Here is a 17,657-nt window from a genome sequence, read left to right on the forward strand (position 1 = left end):
TTTTTTTGTAAGAGTTTAAGAAGAATTCGTGTTAATTCTTCTTTTAATGTTTGGTAGACTTCACCAGCGATTTCTACTAAATTCTGGTTCTGTACTTTCTTTGTTGAGGGGTTTTTGATTATTGATTCAATCTCTTTGTTATAGACGTGTTTAGACTTTTTACTTCTTCGTGAGTCAGTTTTGGTGGTTTGTGTGTTCCTAGAAATTTGTCCATTTCATCTAGGTTATCTATTTTGTTGGCAATAAAGCTTATTTTTGATGAATAAATTTGTTTATGGTTCAGCCATCCAAAATACCATGCAATTTATCTAATATTTATAAAACCTGAAATGTATGTTTTCTTGCATTTAGTCTTCTAAAGCAAAATGTATATAAAATTCCATAAGAGAATTAAACAAAATTTCCCCAATAGTAAGAAACAAAAATCTTCTGATAAGAGTGTGACTGATAAATTTCACTTCTAAAAAGCATAAGCCTTCTTCACGTTTCTTTTTGTTAAAGTAAATGATTTCTCACATAAAAGGAAACTTCTTTTTCTACCTAGAAACAGGAGTGATGACAGAATGGACTCCTGAGCCTCTGCCTGTGTTTGAATCCCTGCTCTGCCACTTATTTGCCATATAGAATCTTGGGGTTAAACTCTTCCTGACTCAGGTTCCTCATCTGTAAAAAGGAGAATAATAACAGAACACACCTCATAAGGTTGCTGTGAAGATTAAGTGCATTAATACGTGCAAAAACTTGGTTCCTAGTTCATAATAAACATTCAATAATTATAAGAAATATTATTATTTTTCATAAGTTGGTCATTAATTGGGGTTAAAATTAAGAGCAGCTACACATCTCAGTGCAGAAGCTAACAGTAAAAGTCAAGATAGCAATGTTAGATGATGCACACAAGGAAGGACCATATTTTCCTCTAGATTTATAAGATCCCACAGTAGGAGAAGAATGAATGCTTTGGTGAATGCTCTGTCACTAGAAAAGAAATAGTTTTCTTCACTAGTACCCAGAAGAGCAGAGCCTGCTGATGACAAAACTGCATTAGAGAGGCCCCTTCAGTGGGATAAAAAATCAAAGGGACTGTTCTATGAATGCCATAAAGGAAAGGAAGATCCTCAGAGAAAAGAATCAGTTCCTTTACTTTAAGGTGAGTCTGACTCCATTGCGGGCACAGGGAACAAGAGAGTGGATGATGAGTGGAGATGAGAAATGATCACAAGCCTAAGTACTTTCCTTCCAAATCACAGGTCTAAGCCTCCACAAGAAGGGATGATGTACTGACACATTTCTGCTTTTGAAATTTTTGCTTTGTTTCTTATAGCTTTTCCTCTTCTTCTCTCCCTTACCCTAAATACATAAATATACTCTACCACTGATCCCTCCTTGTCAGGAAAGTAACTGAATTCATATCCACACTATAATGAATATATGAAATATTAATGTATTTGTCACTATCACTGCTATTTTCTTAGTGGTCACACCAGTAAAATGCCCATGGAATTTGTTTTATGCATAGACGTACTAAGTTCCTTGGTTTCCTGTGTAGAAACATTTCACAAGCATTCAAAATCAGCTAAAAAAAGTTTCTTTTAATTTTTAAAGGAAGTAACTAAAATAAAGGCTACCCTGATATAAAATGTAAAAACACATTAACCACAATGTGGACTTTCAAAAGGTGGAAATTTAGTTTATACTCATTTTATATTAAGATATAAGTTAATGACTTATACCTTAAAGGATTTATCATAAAATGTTACTGCCCAGTGCATTTTTGCAAACAATAAATAATTCACTGAGAATATTAACATTCACATGTGTAATTAAGAGTTTACAAATGTACAAAACTTTGGGTAATAAACACTTTAAACTTATTTTTCAAACATTGAATAAGCCCCTTCCCCCCAAACTGTTTGATTACAAAGAAGCACAAAGGATTAACTAACTCTGGCAAAAGATAGCAAACAAGGCAGGGGAGGCAAATAGAGATCTGGGAACATAAGAATATCCAAACAGTTCTGTCAATATAAAAAGACAAAATCAAAACATTTTTAACGATATAAAAGAAAGCAAATTCACACGATTAAATGCTAATTAGGTGAAAGAACATTAGAGGGTATATAACATTTATTTTCTCCACAAAATTTGCATATCTTAAATTTAATGCAAAACACCATGTTTCAATTCTAATTTAAGAATATCAATAACATGGAGTTCTTGGTGAATCTAGATGGAATGAACATTTAAATAGATCCCAAAGGTCATATCAAGTTTTTATTTGGTCTTTGTTGTTCTAACTCTTTAATATTTTTATTTATTCATTGGACTAAGCCGATTTTAGAAATATATCCACAAGCGAAGCATATATAATGCAGCTATTTCTGAAAACAGCTAAATGCATAGTCTTTAGTAATATCATTAAGACAGTGGCTGTAGTTAAGTAAACAAATGAATAAAAATTACCATAATTCATGTATGATAAAGTTACATAGCAAAACATTAGAAGTTTTATCTGGGGTATTTGCACTGTAAGAAAAGAAATGTGGATAATATGAGCAAAATGTGCTTGATTATTAAAAGAAATGAAATTCCCGGTTAACACTGGGTTGTGTCAGGAGCAGTGCATTTGTCCTCATATTTTATATCAGGAACATATGTTCACAATCCACCAGCTGCAGTTTTGATTTGCTAAGAAATAAAAGTATTTAATCCTGGTTCTTCCTTGTTTTAACATCTTCCCTTAGAGACCAGGCACTTCGTGCTCTGGAATGTGGCCTTCCAAATTTACTAAAAACGTATCCATTGATAGTAGAACAATTATACTAAATTCATAAAGGAAGCGAATATCTTCATTTAGAAAACAAAGCACTAAGTTATAACTTTACAGTCACAACGCAAGCCCCAGCTCTTCCTAGGCACAGTGGAGCAACCTAAAAAAAAAAAAAAAAGACACGTGTTGGGTTTGTGGGTAAAAACGTTGATAATACCACACCAGTCGGTGAAATACTGAAATAGTCCATACTTGTTGGCAAAGAGCTACTGCCTGCACCCTAAGCTGGCCCAGGTCTTAAACAAGACTCTTCCTCCTGATGCCAAAGCTTCATAGACTAAATTGTTTTGGGTATATAACATAATTATGTAGTATTTACTTCTCTTTAAAGGTGATTTTTAAAGATAGCACAGGAATTGTTCTACATGAAACACTATTTTGGCCAACATGATGCACAACATGGATGTGAGGAAATGCTGAACACTTAGAGTAACTTTGTGACTAATATGGAGAAAATACCAAGTATTATCCTGAGAGGCCATGCAACAGAAGTGCTATCTCAGAGAGAGTACACAGAATATACCACATGCCCTGGGTCTGTCGACTCCAGAGGAACCACTAACTTCACATTCACTGATGACCTTCTCAGCATGGCTGAAGGGTCTAAACCCATTCTACTGTTTTTTACCAGAGTGAATAAATAATAAATACTACCGATTGAACTCCTTAGGAGTGGAAACAAACCTGGTGAATAAACTCCATGACAGTGAGATAGAAGTATGAGGTACTACGGGAAAAGTATAATCTTGACTTATGCATTAGGAACAATTCTTAAATCTTTCACTTCTTGTCTTTTTTTTTTTTTTTTTTTTAAAGTACTCTAGACACTGGGCAATTCATAGCGGAGATAAGTGTGGACAAGGATAGTTTTAAAAGAAGGACTACTTGGAGCCCAGTAGGAATCCATGCATTTGAGCTAACAGAATTAAGACACTAGCATTTGGGAAGGGGTGACTAATATAAAGTACTAAGAAAGTTTGTTTTGTACTTATGGATGTGGGTGTATGTCATAAAGTATTTTTGTCAAATACATGATATCAAAGTGACTTTCTAGTCATTTTGACTCCCCCTCCCCAGACTAATGAGTGGATTTTAAGAATACATCTGACTTCAATTTTAAGAGAATTCTTGGTTGTTCTCCATCTGAATCAGTTGTTTTGATCACTGTTATATCTTTTTGAACAAATAACCTATTTTAAAACCATATCTACTTACAGTATTCTAGAAGTAACCTCTACGTCATTTAAATCAAAACATCTGTAATCAGCAGCTTTTCTCAAAACACTCAAGACACTAAGTCTCTACATTGTGAATAGCTGATGTTGTCACGACAACCAGCTAGAAAGTTTAGCTTAGAGAATTTATTAAATACAATGCAGTCACCTCCTGCTTTGGGTCAAGGCTGGTAGTGGGGTGGGTGATGGCTTAAGACTTAGTAATCACATTTCATTCCCTGTACAAATAAATGTCCTCTTGTCCATTTGTAGAAACATTGAATGGAAAACATTTATTTTTCAGATACTATGGTTGTAAATTCACATTTAGGAGCTTTAAAATCACTTATATGTAGAATCTAAAAAATACAACAAACTAGCAAATATAACAAAAAAGAAACAGACTCACAGATATAGAGAACAAATTATTGGTTACCAGTGGGGAGAGGGAAGGGGGAGGGGCAAAATAGGGCTAGGGGATTAAGAGGTACAAACTATTATGTGTAAAATAAGCTACAAAGATATATTGTACAACACAGGGAATATAGTCGATATTTTATAATATCTATAAATGGAGCATAACCTTTAAAATCGTGAATCACTATATTGTATACCTGTAACTTATAATATTGTACATTGACTGTACTTCAATAAAAAAAATTTAAAGAAAAGTAATGGAGATGGCATGTAAACCAAAGAGCTATGTGGTCACAGATTATTAATTTTGATACAGGGTGATTCAGCATAAGGTATTAATTATCTGTAACAGCAAGTCTGAAATACTGGTTAATAGGTTTCCTTATAACTGGCCTAAAGGCTAAATAAAATACACCTCAGGAAAAGAGATTCTTCTATCTCTTCTTGGATTCCTTGGTTATCATTCACAATTACTTCTGCCACGGTAGGAGGCTGATGGTAGGTAATCTCATAATTTCTATGAAATCCCGTAGCTCTAACTCAAGCTCTCAAATTATGCCTTCTCGCCTTCACCAAGTGATCTCACTTACTTAAGAAACAAGATCAAGGTCATAACAATCTAAGTCTCTTTTTCTATCCTTCTCTTCACTTGAAAACACTTTGTATCTTTCTACGCTGATATTCTCATTTTTCCCTCCAGCTTTGGAGGATAAGATCTTTCCTCCAGTCTAAGGAGGACCTGCCTTTGCTCTCAATTCTGTTCCTGTCCTTCTTTCAGAAAAGTGCCCTTCAATTTTGCTTTCTCCTTCTAGCATCTGGAATCCTGTTCAACTCTCGTCTTCATCTCTATCGTGAAAAAGATCCTAGGCTCAAATTCTAACTCCACCATTCATCTGCTGTGTGACGCTGGGTCAGCTATTTAACCTCTCTGTCTCAGACTCCTTCATCCAACATAGTGAGGAAATAATAGTACTTTCCTTATAGTGTTGTTGGGAAGATTCTTTAATGTAAAGTACTTAGACCAGAGTCGGGTACATAAAATGTACTCAGTAAGTATTAACTTTCTATCATCATCATCATTTTAAAGTTGTATGCCCCTCTAGCTCCCACATTTACTTTTACTCTTCTTTTCACTTTTTACACTGTGTGGTGGCTTCTGATTCTATCATATTCTCAAAGGTCCTGACAACTTCATGAATGACAAATCTTCTTCATTCTTCCTTACGCTGTTGAAATTCCCCTCTCCTTTTTTTTTTTAAACATTTTATTTATTTTTTTTGGCTGTGCTATGCAGCATGTGGGATCTTAGTTCCTCCACCAGGGATTGAACCTGTGCTTCCTGCGTTGGGAGTGCAGAATCTTAACCACTGGACTGCCAGGGAAGCCCCCCCCCACCTTTCTTTTAATGCTCTATTTCATTATCTACTAAGACACTCTCTAATCATTCTTCTGCTGTTTCCTTCAGAAGCTGCACCTCTCTATACAACCTAGTAAGTGTATAAATTAAAAATAAACAGGACTTGGTAATATCTCTTGGATCCATCTGTATATTTAACACCTCAAGCCTTATAACTGAAGTTTATAACTTTATAAATGTTTTCCTTTCACCCAGGCTTCACTTACCCTGCCCCTAACCCAACTTACCCTGTCCCCACCTGCTGACATGTGGACTTTCTATTACTGCATTGCTCTCTTGGTTAGAAGTCTCCACTGGTTTCTCATTACCAAACTCTTTAGATTGACCATTGCGGACCTCCATCCCGACCCCAACCTTCCTCTCCAATAAGAACTCCTACTCTTCTCAAGCATGGAGCCTTATAACCCACCACACTTCCTTAATAGAGCCTGCATATTTCTGCTTTAGTGACATTTCTTTCATGTTTTCTCATACAATTTCCTTTTTCCTCCTACCTTTTATTTTTTGGCCACGCTGCGCGGCATGTGGGATCTTAGTTCCCTGACTAGGGAGAGAATCCTTGCCCCCAGCAGTGGAAACAAGGAGTCTTAACCATTGGACCACCAGGGAAGCCCCTTCCTTCTATCTTTTTGAATTGGATCAATTCATTAAGGCTTAGAGTAAATCCCACTTCTTCCTTACCGAAGCCCTCTCAACAGCCATTTTCTCTCTTCTCTTTGATTTCCTAGGCCACTCACTGCCTATACCATGGGACACTTCATACCAACTGCTCCACACTGTGGATCCTCCCTTTACATGAGCAGATCTTACCTACCTAAGTAGTTAAGCTCTGTGACAGCAGGGATTCTCATAGGTATTGTTTTCTTGACAGTACTTACCACTGCTCCTTGTATGTAGGAAAACCTTGGCTCAATTAAACATCTGAGTGCCTTTTATGTACCCTATACTGAATTGGATGCCAGAGGCAGAAAATTCCTCGTTCTGTTCTGGGTGATGATGGAAACAAAGATCTCAAAAGATCATTCTTAGAAGTGCTAGGCCCTCTCAGAAATAGACAAAGAGGGAATTTTTTCTGTTAAGTTTGTCAGGTCAGGTTTCTTACTTGTTAATGTAACTTAGGATTGCCATCTTTACTAGATTATAACCAGACATTTGATCTGCTCCCAAATATCTGTGGCTTGAGTATTTAAAAATTATTGCTCATGTATGGGTAAGTGGTTCATTTGTTCCTGACTACTATCTTTGTTTTTAATTTTCCACAATCTCCCTCCCTTTATTACAGCCCTCTTGTGGTCCTATCAGCTCTACCTATGCTAGAACATCTCATCAATTCTCAGCAAGTAAATGGTGGCAGCTAATAACAATAACCAACTAATAAGTATTTCTTTGAGTATTAACTTATATTTTAAAGGTAATTTTGGATTTTAACTATACTATAAAATTAAACATTCCCTCTGTTTTCTTATATTTAGTTAAAAGATGACTTTATCATGTTTATGCCATATATTTTGATATTGGACATAATTGAGAGGATTTGTTTTACCAAAACAATTGTTTGTAACAAAAACAGAGTAAGTGTAATAATGAAAAATGAAATGCCATACCTGGGTCCACTCATTTGTCTGGGGATCATAAGCCTCCACTGTATTAAGGTAAGTCTGTCCATCATACCCTCCGACAGCATATAATTTATCACCAAGTAAACAGACTCCCACGGCATCTCTGCTGATGCTCATAGATGCCACTGCAGTCCACATATCCGTTTTAGGATCATATCTGAAAGAAAATTTTAGAACTGGAGCTGATATTGTTCTCACAATATTTTACATAAAAATAGTTTTGTCCTTTAATCTTATCATCTGCTATATAAAATACATTTGAACATATTTTAGAGAAAAATATCAATATTTTCCTGAAAACTTTTAACTTACAACATAATAGAGCCATTTTGCAGATGCATAACACTTAAACTAGTCAAAAGAGCTAATGTAAATGTTGAAAACTGCTTTAAGGTTTCAGGTTGCCTACTGAAAATCTGAGGAAATCAATTCATGAAGCTCTATGTAAGATGACTTACAGCCTCAATCATTGCTAACTGTCCATTTTTGGAGCTTCTTGTTCCTTTTATGAAGTATGTTAATTAGAATTACCCCAAATTGTCTATCTGAGAGCAGATACATCATGATAAGATGACTTATACTGCTTCCAATACTTGTATCAATGAACAATTTTTCACTGGGTGCAGTCCTGTAGTGGGCCTGTAATTTATGGGGCAAAGTATATAAAGACTTCTATATCCCTTTCCTGGATTGTAACATGTAACAAGCATAGTCTGAATTATTTTCTCCCCAATACAGGTGAAATGCAGGTGTAACTATCATGCTCTCTCAAAAAACACCAACCAACTCTGCTTATTATTTCATAGAAAGCACTTGTTGTCATCAACAAACCTTCATTTCACTTTTTATTCTTCTTCTAGTCATTTATAATTTATTGAATAATATATACACACACATTCATTAACTTCCCATTGCTCTTTAAAATCCAAAGTTTTTAATAAGGCATCAAGACTCTGCATGATCTGCCCCAATGTCCCGCCACTCCTTTCCTGCCACTCTCTCCATCATTCTTTGTTATCCAATGACAGTGGCCGACTTCCAGTTTTCTGAATGAAACATATTCCTTCCTGCTTTGGAGTGTTCATACACACTCCTATTGACTCTACCTCCTAAAGCCCTTCAATTCTCCCCATTCCACTGACCATAGCAGATGGGAGCCTAAGCCACTGTCCAGAGCTTCCGCTGACGTCGGGCTCTTTACCTAGGCCCATATTTGAGTTTTGAACAAGGATGACTTGATCAAGATTTCAAGCCTTACTGGCCCTTTATTTTCTTTTAGTATTTCATACTACTTCATTTTATATCAAAATATGTCAGGAATGTCCCTCTCCTTTTTGCTTATTTGGCCTCCAGCCCGTAATTAATTCTCTGTGAAATTTGTCAAACCCCTTTTCTTATTAGGTACAATGTCCAGTACAAAATAGGTACACAATAAATGTTTGTCATATGATTCAATTAATAAACTGTATAATCAATTCTAACGTCAGATTGAGAGAAGACTGAGTAGGCTCTTGGTGACAGACTGAGAGATGGCCTGAGCAGACCACCCAGTGTTTACAGAGCTCCTAAGGAACTGCCTTGCACATGGTGGATGCTCAATAAAGAGTTACCAATTCGTGTGGAAGTGTCAGAGGCTTAGGTTTGATTTTTTATTCCTAGTTTTCCTTCACAGGAAATTACCTCTCCACACAGTCTGAGAGTCTGGAAGTCAAGTTGGATGCAGGTGCGTCATGGCCTCCGATGGCGTACAGCAATCCATTCCAGGTAGTGACTCCTACTCCCCCCCTCCTTTTTGACATTTGTGCACAGAGTGTCCATTTATTAGTATGAGGGTCAAAACATTCTACTGACTTGAGACAAGAACTGCCATCACGACCACCAACTGCATAAAGTCTGTAAAAACAACAAATGGGATGATAAATAAGAGATGGTGCTATTATTATGCATAGGACAGAGGTTATTCTTATGGTATTTCATTGAATTCAAGGTGCCTATCAACGATAAGAAATACTGTCGGGCTTCCCTGGTGGCGCAGTGGTTGAGAGTCCGCCTGCCGATGCAGGGGACACGGGTTCGTGCCCCGGTCTGGGAAGATCCCACATGCCGCGGAGCGGCTGGGCCCGTGAGCCATGGCTGCTGAGCCTGCGCGTCCGGAGCCTGTGCTCCGCAACAGGAGAGGCCACAACAGTGAGAAGCCCGCGTACCGCCAAAAAAAAAAAAAAGAAATACTGTCAATTTATGTGCCATTAAGAAAGAAGATGGGACTTCCCTGAGGGTACAGTGGTTAAGAATCTGCCTGCCAATGCAGGGGATATGGGTTCGATCCCTTCCAGGAAGATCTCACACGCCGCGGAGCAACTAAGCTGGTGTGCCACAACTACTGAGCCTGTGCTCTAGAGCCCGCGAGCCAGAGCTACTGAGCCCGTGTGCCACAACTACTGAAGCCCACGTACCTAGAGCCCATGCTCTGCAACAAAAGAAGCCATTGCAATGAGAAGTCCGAGCACCGCAACAAAGAGTAGCCCCCAGTAGCCGCAACTAGAGAAAGCCCGCGTGCAGTAACGAAGACCCAATTCAGCCAAAAATAAATAAATAAATACATTTATAAAAAAGAGAAAGATGTGCTACCAATTAAATGGCACATATATATATTATTCTGTACATATAAAAAAAGAAAACAAACTCACATGAAAACATGACAACATTTTCACAGCTGCCATCTGTTTGACAAGTTATCATTGAGTGTAAAATGCGTCACAATTTTAGAGATGTTAAAGTATGTCTTAAAATAGATAAAATATTGTGTATAAATATACCACAACATTTCTTAAATAGCTAAGATAGGACTTGGTGATAAATGAAAGAAACTAACCTTCTCTGAGCACCTACCACAGGCAAGGCACTTTACATGTATTAATTTAATCATTATAATGATGCTATGACAAACCATTTGTATCCCTGTTGCACAGGTGAAGAAACTGGGGTTCATGGAGATTAAGAGACTTGTACATAGTCACCCAGGAAGAAGCAGAACCAGGACAATAGTTATATTAATGAGCAGTTGGACAGTCAAGAGTCATCTGGTATGTACTTGTAATAGTGATTTACTAGGCAACGTTTAGGACGTTAACATACCATATTTATGTTTATTGGTATGTTAACGTCCTAAACGTTGCCTAGTAAACCAATTTATTATCAATCAATATACTGCATTAATTTAAAAGTCTTTTTACTCTGAACTTAAAATACATATAAAATATTTTAAATATTTAAACATTTGAATATTCTTTATTAAGCACAAAATCTTCTTACACTTACTATTCACATAGGAAGCTCTTTGTAGATATTTTTTCTATCATTTAAAAAAATAATAAATTCAGTTCACTGCTTGTTCAAAAGCCCACACATTTTGAATTTATGGATGCCTTAGTTAATATTTAGCTATTTTTAATTCTTGAGAAATAATATTTGAACTATATCAAATTTCTGCCCATTAAAACTCTAAGTATTTATATTTGGATAAATATACATATTTTAAAGACAGATTTCATAATTTTAATTCATAATTTAAAGTACCTATGCCACTCAAACTGGTTCTTAAATAATAAGACGACCATATTTTAAACAGCAAAGCATGTTTGTAGCAGTGTCTTGTTCTAAACTTAAAATATATTAATAGTATGGAATTTGAAATTTATTTGAAACTTTAATCTGTTAAAAATTTTATCTGTTAAAAACTATTTTTTGTGCTACTGTTCTTAATATTAAGCTGTCCTCATCTCTAATACTTGGAAGAATAATTACCTAAATATGGATCATAGAATATTAGAAGGAATCAACTAGAAAATGTCAGTTACTAAAAATATATGTACACACACACATATAGTATCATAGGCTTCCAGCACCCTACCCTCTTCACAGTGAACTCATGGGTCTTCTTGTGAAAAGTGGTGTAGTACAGTGATTTAGAGCATGAACTCTGGAGCCAGACTCTCTGGGTTTGAATCCTGGTTCTACCACTTATCACTTACTAGCTGTGACTGTGGACAAGTTATTTAATCTCCGTCTGCCTGAACTTCATCATCCATAAAATCTAGAAGCCCTGCCTCACAGGATTATTGGTGATCAAATTTAAAGTACTTTGAATATTGCCTGGCACATGGTAAACATGGTATGTGTTAAAGGGGAAAAATAAATTCTGTCTCTATTTGCATTCTTTTAGAAAACGGTATTTTAGGAGATGTTAAATGTACAAACAACATTCATACTGAGATAATATTAAGGGCTAAAATGTATTGTAACACTTTCTGAAGAATCATATCTCACGCAATGGTTTTCAAACTGTATTCTAAGACCAGGACTCTGTGGAGGATGTTAGGGGACCCCCAAAATGGTTCATTTAAAATTAAAGATTAAAAAGTAGTTTTAATTTTCAAAAATATCACCTGGCTCAATTAAACGTCATGCAAAATTCAGAACTCATCTTTCTTCCCCATGACAATATCTATTACAATAAAAAGAGAAATATTATGTCAAATTGCAATAGTATTGTACTACATATTTAAAAATAAGATTTAGGTCTCACCTGACTTCTAAAATTATGATCAAGAATACAAGTGGTTGGTAGATATTGTTTGAGATTCAGCTGAGAAAAAAATGTCTACTACTTTCAAACTACTTGAGCAATTTAACTGAAGAATTTCCTGTGATTCCAATTAAATTGCTCTAGTAGTTAAAATAACTATTACCAATTTCAGCTTCTTATCTGCGAATCAGGATTTTCTTCATACTGGACAACCAAAACAAAACAGAAATAATCTGTGTTCTTTAAAACAGACTTATGCTTCTACATTGATTTTTACAGTAAGTATTATAAACTCAAACTTATAATAAATTTAAAATAAGCTTATTATAAACTTGAACCTCCATTTGCTTTAAGTATCGAGGTTTTTGTAAGATTTCACTTGAAAGAAAGATTCCATTGCCAAAAGTATTTGCCAGCCAATGGCTTAAAAGTAGCCTGAGCAACTGGAAGTTTAGACAAAGCTTCTTTCTGTCAAACATGGCAGAAATAAAAATTTTAACACTTTCAAAATTTTAAGATACAGACTGTAGCTCATAAAACATTAAAACAGTTCTTCCCTAAAGAAACGAACTATATTTTGCATCAGGAAGCATTGTAAAATAATTTAAAATAACAAAAACAGTATTTAACTGGGCTTTTCATTTTATAAATTAAAAAAATTGAGGCGCAGAGAAATGATTTGTTTTAAATCACAAAGGACTGGTAGAAGATACATAATTAATTTTTTCAATCAACTGCATATTTAAAATATTAACAACATAATTTCTATTTTTTCCAGGTTCTGGATTTGTACCCCAAAATGGAAACTAACAAAATATTTTAAAACATTGCTACTTTATTTTAGTGCAAGCTTAGAAAAATGGTGGTTGATGGATTAACACATCCTCTTCTTGGGGTGATTAAAGCACTACTGCATATAACTGGTACCAGGATATTCTTCACTAAGGTTGCACACTTCAGGTTTATGTGCTGGATACTGTGCTAGATGTAAGAAACAAGAAGTCAGATCAGGTCATTCAAGACCATGATCTGCTACAGGCGATGGACCAGTCAATAACTACAATAATAGAGTGGTACATGTTGCAATACAATTATATACAGTAAAATTGCTGAGGATGGAATGGACAATCAGTGCAGGGGGAATGAAGAGATGAGAGTGGGGATTGGAGGTTTCCTGGAGGTGATTTTTAAGCAAGTTGCAAGGATGCTGAGTTTGCCAGGAAGGAAAGTGGGGGAAACAATATTCTAAGAAAGATGGTGTCGCTTAACAGACAATAGGAATGTGAAACAAAATGTATTTTTCACAAATGGATTAGTTTTGCTGGAGTGTATTATGCATGGGTAGAGGAGAGAGAAGAGGCTAGAGAGGTGGACAGAGGCAAGATCAAAAAGGAGGCTTGGTCAGATAAGCTACTGAAAGGTTTTAAGTAGGAAAGTGACATGGTCCTATTTGTGTTTTAGGCAGAACATTAGGTGAGTCTCTAAAATGAAGAATGAAAGGAAGAGAGTTAAGGTTAGGGACAAAGTGACCAGTCTACCCCAACAGACCAGTTAAAATCACAACGTAGATATACGATACTTTCAAAATCAACTGTCTTACTACTTAGTAGATAAGAAGTCCTTAGCTTCTGATATTATTAGGTACTCTCAGAATTATACTCAATAAATTGTGCTTCAGGTAGGTTAAATACAGAAATATTTATTTCTCATTAGAGAGCAAGAAAAGGTAAGAAAGTAAGATACCTCTATGCCTAGAAGTCCAGGATACTGTAGGTTTGGAAATCAGGTTTTAGAGAAGGCAGTTATTCTTATGTCTTCTATTAGAAATAAATATTTCTAGCCAGAAATAGTAATTTCTTTTTTTTCACTTTTTATACTCTTTGGTGGCTGACTCTTCTACCAAAGAACTAGGAGAGAAATGTAGTGATAAAATTTGAAGCCATTTCTTTAGCTAAAACAAATGAGGGGAGGTGTATTGAGATCAGATATATTTAAAAAATGGGTTTCTATTTCTATATCTTATTACTTGTAATCGTGCTAAAAATTAACAAAAAAAAGGATGCAACTAACAGGTCCTGAGGAAACAAGACCTTAGGTCATAAAATATAGAAATATTACTAACATTTTCTCATTTTTTTGATAATCAGTAACAATCCAACAAATAATTTTAAGTCTCTATGTTTTAACCTTGGTTCTTTCCTCTTCCTGGAAATGATGATAAAACATTTTAAGTGAGTAAAGGTATGCAACAAACAACTTTTATTTAATAACCATAAGGGCTTCATTTTATGGAAGAAAGGCCTGAAAAAGATACTATGTATTTAGTATTTGAGTGGTGGCTCTATCCAAATTTGTTTACTCTATTTAGAGCAGATAAGAAGCAAGAAAGCACCTCTTTCTAAATGCATTCTAGTTTTCAGCAGTTTACCAAGATAAGAAGGAAGTAAAAGTAAGGAAAAATCAGTAGAAGAAATGGAAAGAATTATTTAGGGAAACATGAGAGAAACCATACAACTTTTAAAAGACCATATACTTTTAAAGCTATATGAACCACCAGATTTTGACGACATTGAATATTCATATAAAATTTATTCACTCAAAATGATAACTAGAAATTTATAGTATCTGCACATTAGAATAAAAGACTAACAATGTTGAGCTATTTATATTTAGAGCTATGATAAAAAGAGACTATTTAAAAAGGTTGTTTACATCACTCAGAGTTATTTCTCTCATGATTTCTATGTATCTTTAAGTTGGACAAGATATAGCTTAATACATCTAATTTATTGTGTTTTAAGTGGAACCTTAAATATTTCCTTACTTTCCGCTTAGTACTGCCACACCTACTGTGCTTCTGGGAGTGGACATAGTGGCAACAAAATTCCACTGGCGAGCCTGAGGGTCCCATCTTTCCACTGTATTCAGATAGCTCCAACCATCATGCCCTCCTACTGCATACATAGGACCTTCCAATACAGCCACACCTACAAGGAGACAGGAAAGAAGCAATGACTTAAAAATCTTTTAACTGAAATGTAAGTACAATGAACCTTTAACATGCAAATTTAACTAGGCAAAAATTTATGATAAAGATATCTGGCTTCCTCATAGCTCTTCTTGGTAGATAGGTGGGTGGGTGAGGGGGAGCAATAGCACTGTAGCTCTTAAAAGTTTTAGAGGCAGGCCTTTCCTGGTGGCGCAGTGGTTGAGAGTCTGCCCGCCGATGCAGGGGACACGGGTTTGTGCCCCGGTCCGGGAAGATCCCACATGCCGCGGAGCGGCTGGGTCCATGAGCCATGCCGCTGAGCCTGCGCATCCGGAGCCTGTGCTCCGCAACGGGAGAGGCCACGGCAGCAAGAGGCCCGCGTACCGCGAAAAAAAAAAAAAAAGTTTTAGAGGCAGTATTTTGAGGTCCAACAGGGGAAAGGTATTTTAAAAAAATACAAGATGCACACATTGCCATACTTAAAACATTTTTCAATAATTTGGATTTATAATATATTAGAAAACAGCAATTTTATTCTTTTCTCCCTTTAATTCAAATTCATAAGATTTTGCTGTAGATTAGATACCACAATCCATTGGCGTGTTTCATCGCGAGGGAACCAAGCCAAATTTCATTTATTCAACAAATAGCTATTGAGTTTCTACTAAGTGTCAGGCACTTAATAGAACGTAATAGATAAGGCCTCTGCCCTGATGGACCTAATATTTTATTTTATTTTAATCATTCATTTATTTTTGGCTGCTTTGGGTCTTCGTTGCTGCACGCAGGCTTTCTCTAGTTGCGGAGAGCGGGGGCCACTCCTCATTGCAGTGCGCGGGCCTCTCACTGTGGTGGCTTCTCTTGCTGCAGAGCACAGGCTCAGCAGTTGTGGCACACAGGCCTAGTTGTTCCATGGCATGTGGGTTCTTCCTGGGCCAGGAACCCGTATCCCCTACACTGGCAGGCAGATTCTTAACCACTGTGCCACCAGGGAAGCCTCGACCTAACATTTTAGTTAGGAAACAGATACAAAGTATATTTCAGGCATTGATAAGTGCTAACAAGAAATAAAAGTAGTGGGACTTACCTGGTGGCACAGTGGATAAGAATCCGCCTGCGAATGCAGGGGTCACGGGTTCAATCCCTGGTCTGGGAAGATCCCACATGCCAAGGAGCAATTAAGCCCGTGAGCCACAACTACTGAGCCTGCGCTCTAGAGTCCGCGTGCCACAACTACTGAGCCCGTGTGCGGCAACAACCGAAGTCTGAGCGCCTAGAGCCCGTGCTCCGCAACAGGAGAAGCCACCGTAATGGGAAGCTCGCTTACCGCAACGAAGAGTAGCCTCCGCTTGCCACGACTAGAGAAAGCCCTCGTGCAGCAACAAAGACCCAACAGACAAAAATAAATAAATAAATATATCTTAAAAAAAAATTTAGGGCTTCCCTGGTGGTGCAGTGTTTGAGAGTCCGCCTGCCGATGCAGGGGATGCGGGTTCGTGCCCCAGTCCGGGAGGATCCCACATGCCGCAGTGCGGCTGGGCCCGTGAGCCATGGCCGCTGAGCCTGCGCGTCCGGAGCCTCTGCTCCGCAGCGGGAGAGGCCACAGCAGTGAGAGGCCTGCGTACCGCAAAAAAAAAAAAAAAAGGAGCAAAGTAAAAGAGTAGAGAGGATCAAGGGAGACCTCTCAGATAAAGTGACATTTGAACAAAAATGTGAATGAAGTTAGGAAACCAGACATGAATGTATCTGGGGGAGAAGAAGGTGAGATAAAGAGAACAGTATGTACAAAGGTCCTGAGGCATGCTTAGTGCGTCTGTGGTACATACAGCAAGGAGCCCAGTTGGCTGTGGAGGGTGAGTAAGGGGGACAGTGTAGGAGATGAGAGGAAGGGTGGAGTCAAATCACATGGTGGTCGGGACTATTGTAAGGATTTTGGATTTTATTCTAAATGAGATGGAAAGCCAGCAGAGGGTTTTGAGAAGAGGTATGATATGACCATAGTCAGGTGAGATATAAATATGTATCACCTGAAGGCCAAAACACAAATATTGTGATACGAAGACATTTACTTTTGTGAAATCATGGCCAGATGACATAGTCACCATTCATGTATGACCAAAACCAACGTATCATTCCACTCATTTGTGTTCTGCCAGTACTGGCTATAAGAGATCTATCTATCTATCTAATCTATCTCCAATTATATATAATACATATTCAATTATATATATGTGTGTGAGTATAATTAATTTAAAATTTACTTACATAAAGATTTCTTTTATAAGTTCAAATTTAAAACATTATTTATTATAAGGTAAATAATATTACAAGGTAAATAGTTACAACAAAGCTGTTTTGAATGACACAAAAATGGAAATAAAGGTTTAAAGAAGACACTTTGAGTGATATGATCATTCTCCTCTGAACTTGCTGCAGTTCAATAAAGTCTTTTGTATGGTACCTAGAACTAATGATAGTATTCCATGCACAATCACATCTGCACAAGACATAGCTGGATCATGGGCATTCTCATTCTATGTAATAATATATCTATAAGATTTATCTTAAGTTAGAATTGATTTTCTT

At 36.7% G+C, this 17,657-nt stretch overlaps 1 protein-coding gene across 1 annotated transcript in view; it reads right to left on the reverse strand.

Moving 5' to 3' along the window:
• Positions 1-1,633: 1,633 nt before the first annotated feature.
• Positions 1,634-17,657, reverse strand: part of KLHL5 (kelch like family member 5) — a gene marked incomplete at its 5' end in the record, with an annotated part of 55,362 nt that continues 39,338 nt past the window's right edge. Inside the window, 4 exons of the mRNA XM_082653903.1 lie at positions 1,634-2,930; positions 7,483-7,654; positions 9,178-9,390; positions 14,907-15,069. Coding sequence (XP_082510029.1) covers positions 2,874-2,930; positions 7,483-7,654; positions 9,178-9,390; positions 14,907-15,069 — 605 coding nt within the window. The 3' untranslated portion in view covers positions 1,634-2,873. The remainder of the gene's footprint in view (positions 2,931-7,482; positions 7,655-9,177; positions 9,391-14,906; positions 15,070-17,657) is intronic.

Source organism: Grampus griseus (assembly GCF_964374135.1).
Source record: "Grampus griseus genome assembly, chromosome: 4".
In the NCBI taxonomy this organism is placed as follows: Eukaryota; Metazoa; Chordata; class Mammalia; order Artiodactyla; family Delphinidae; genus Grampus; species Grampus griseus.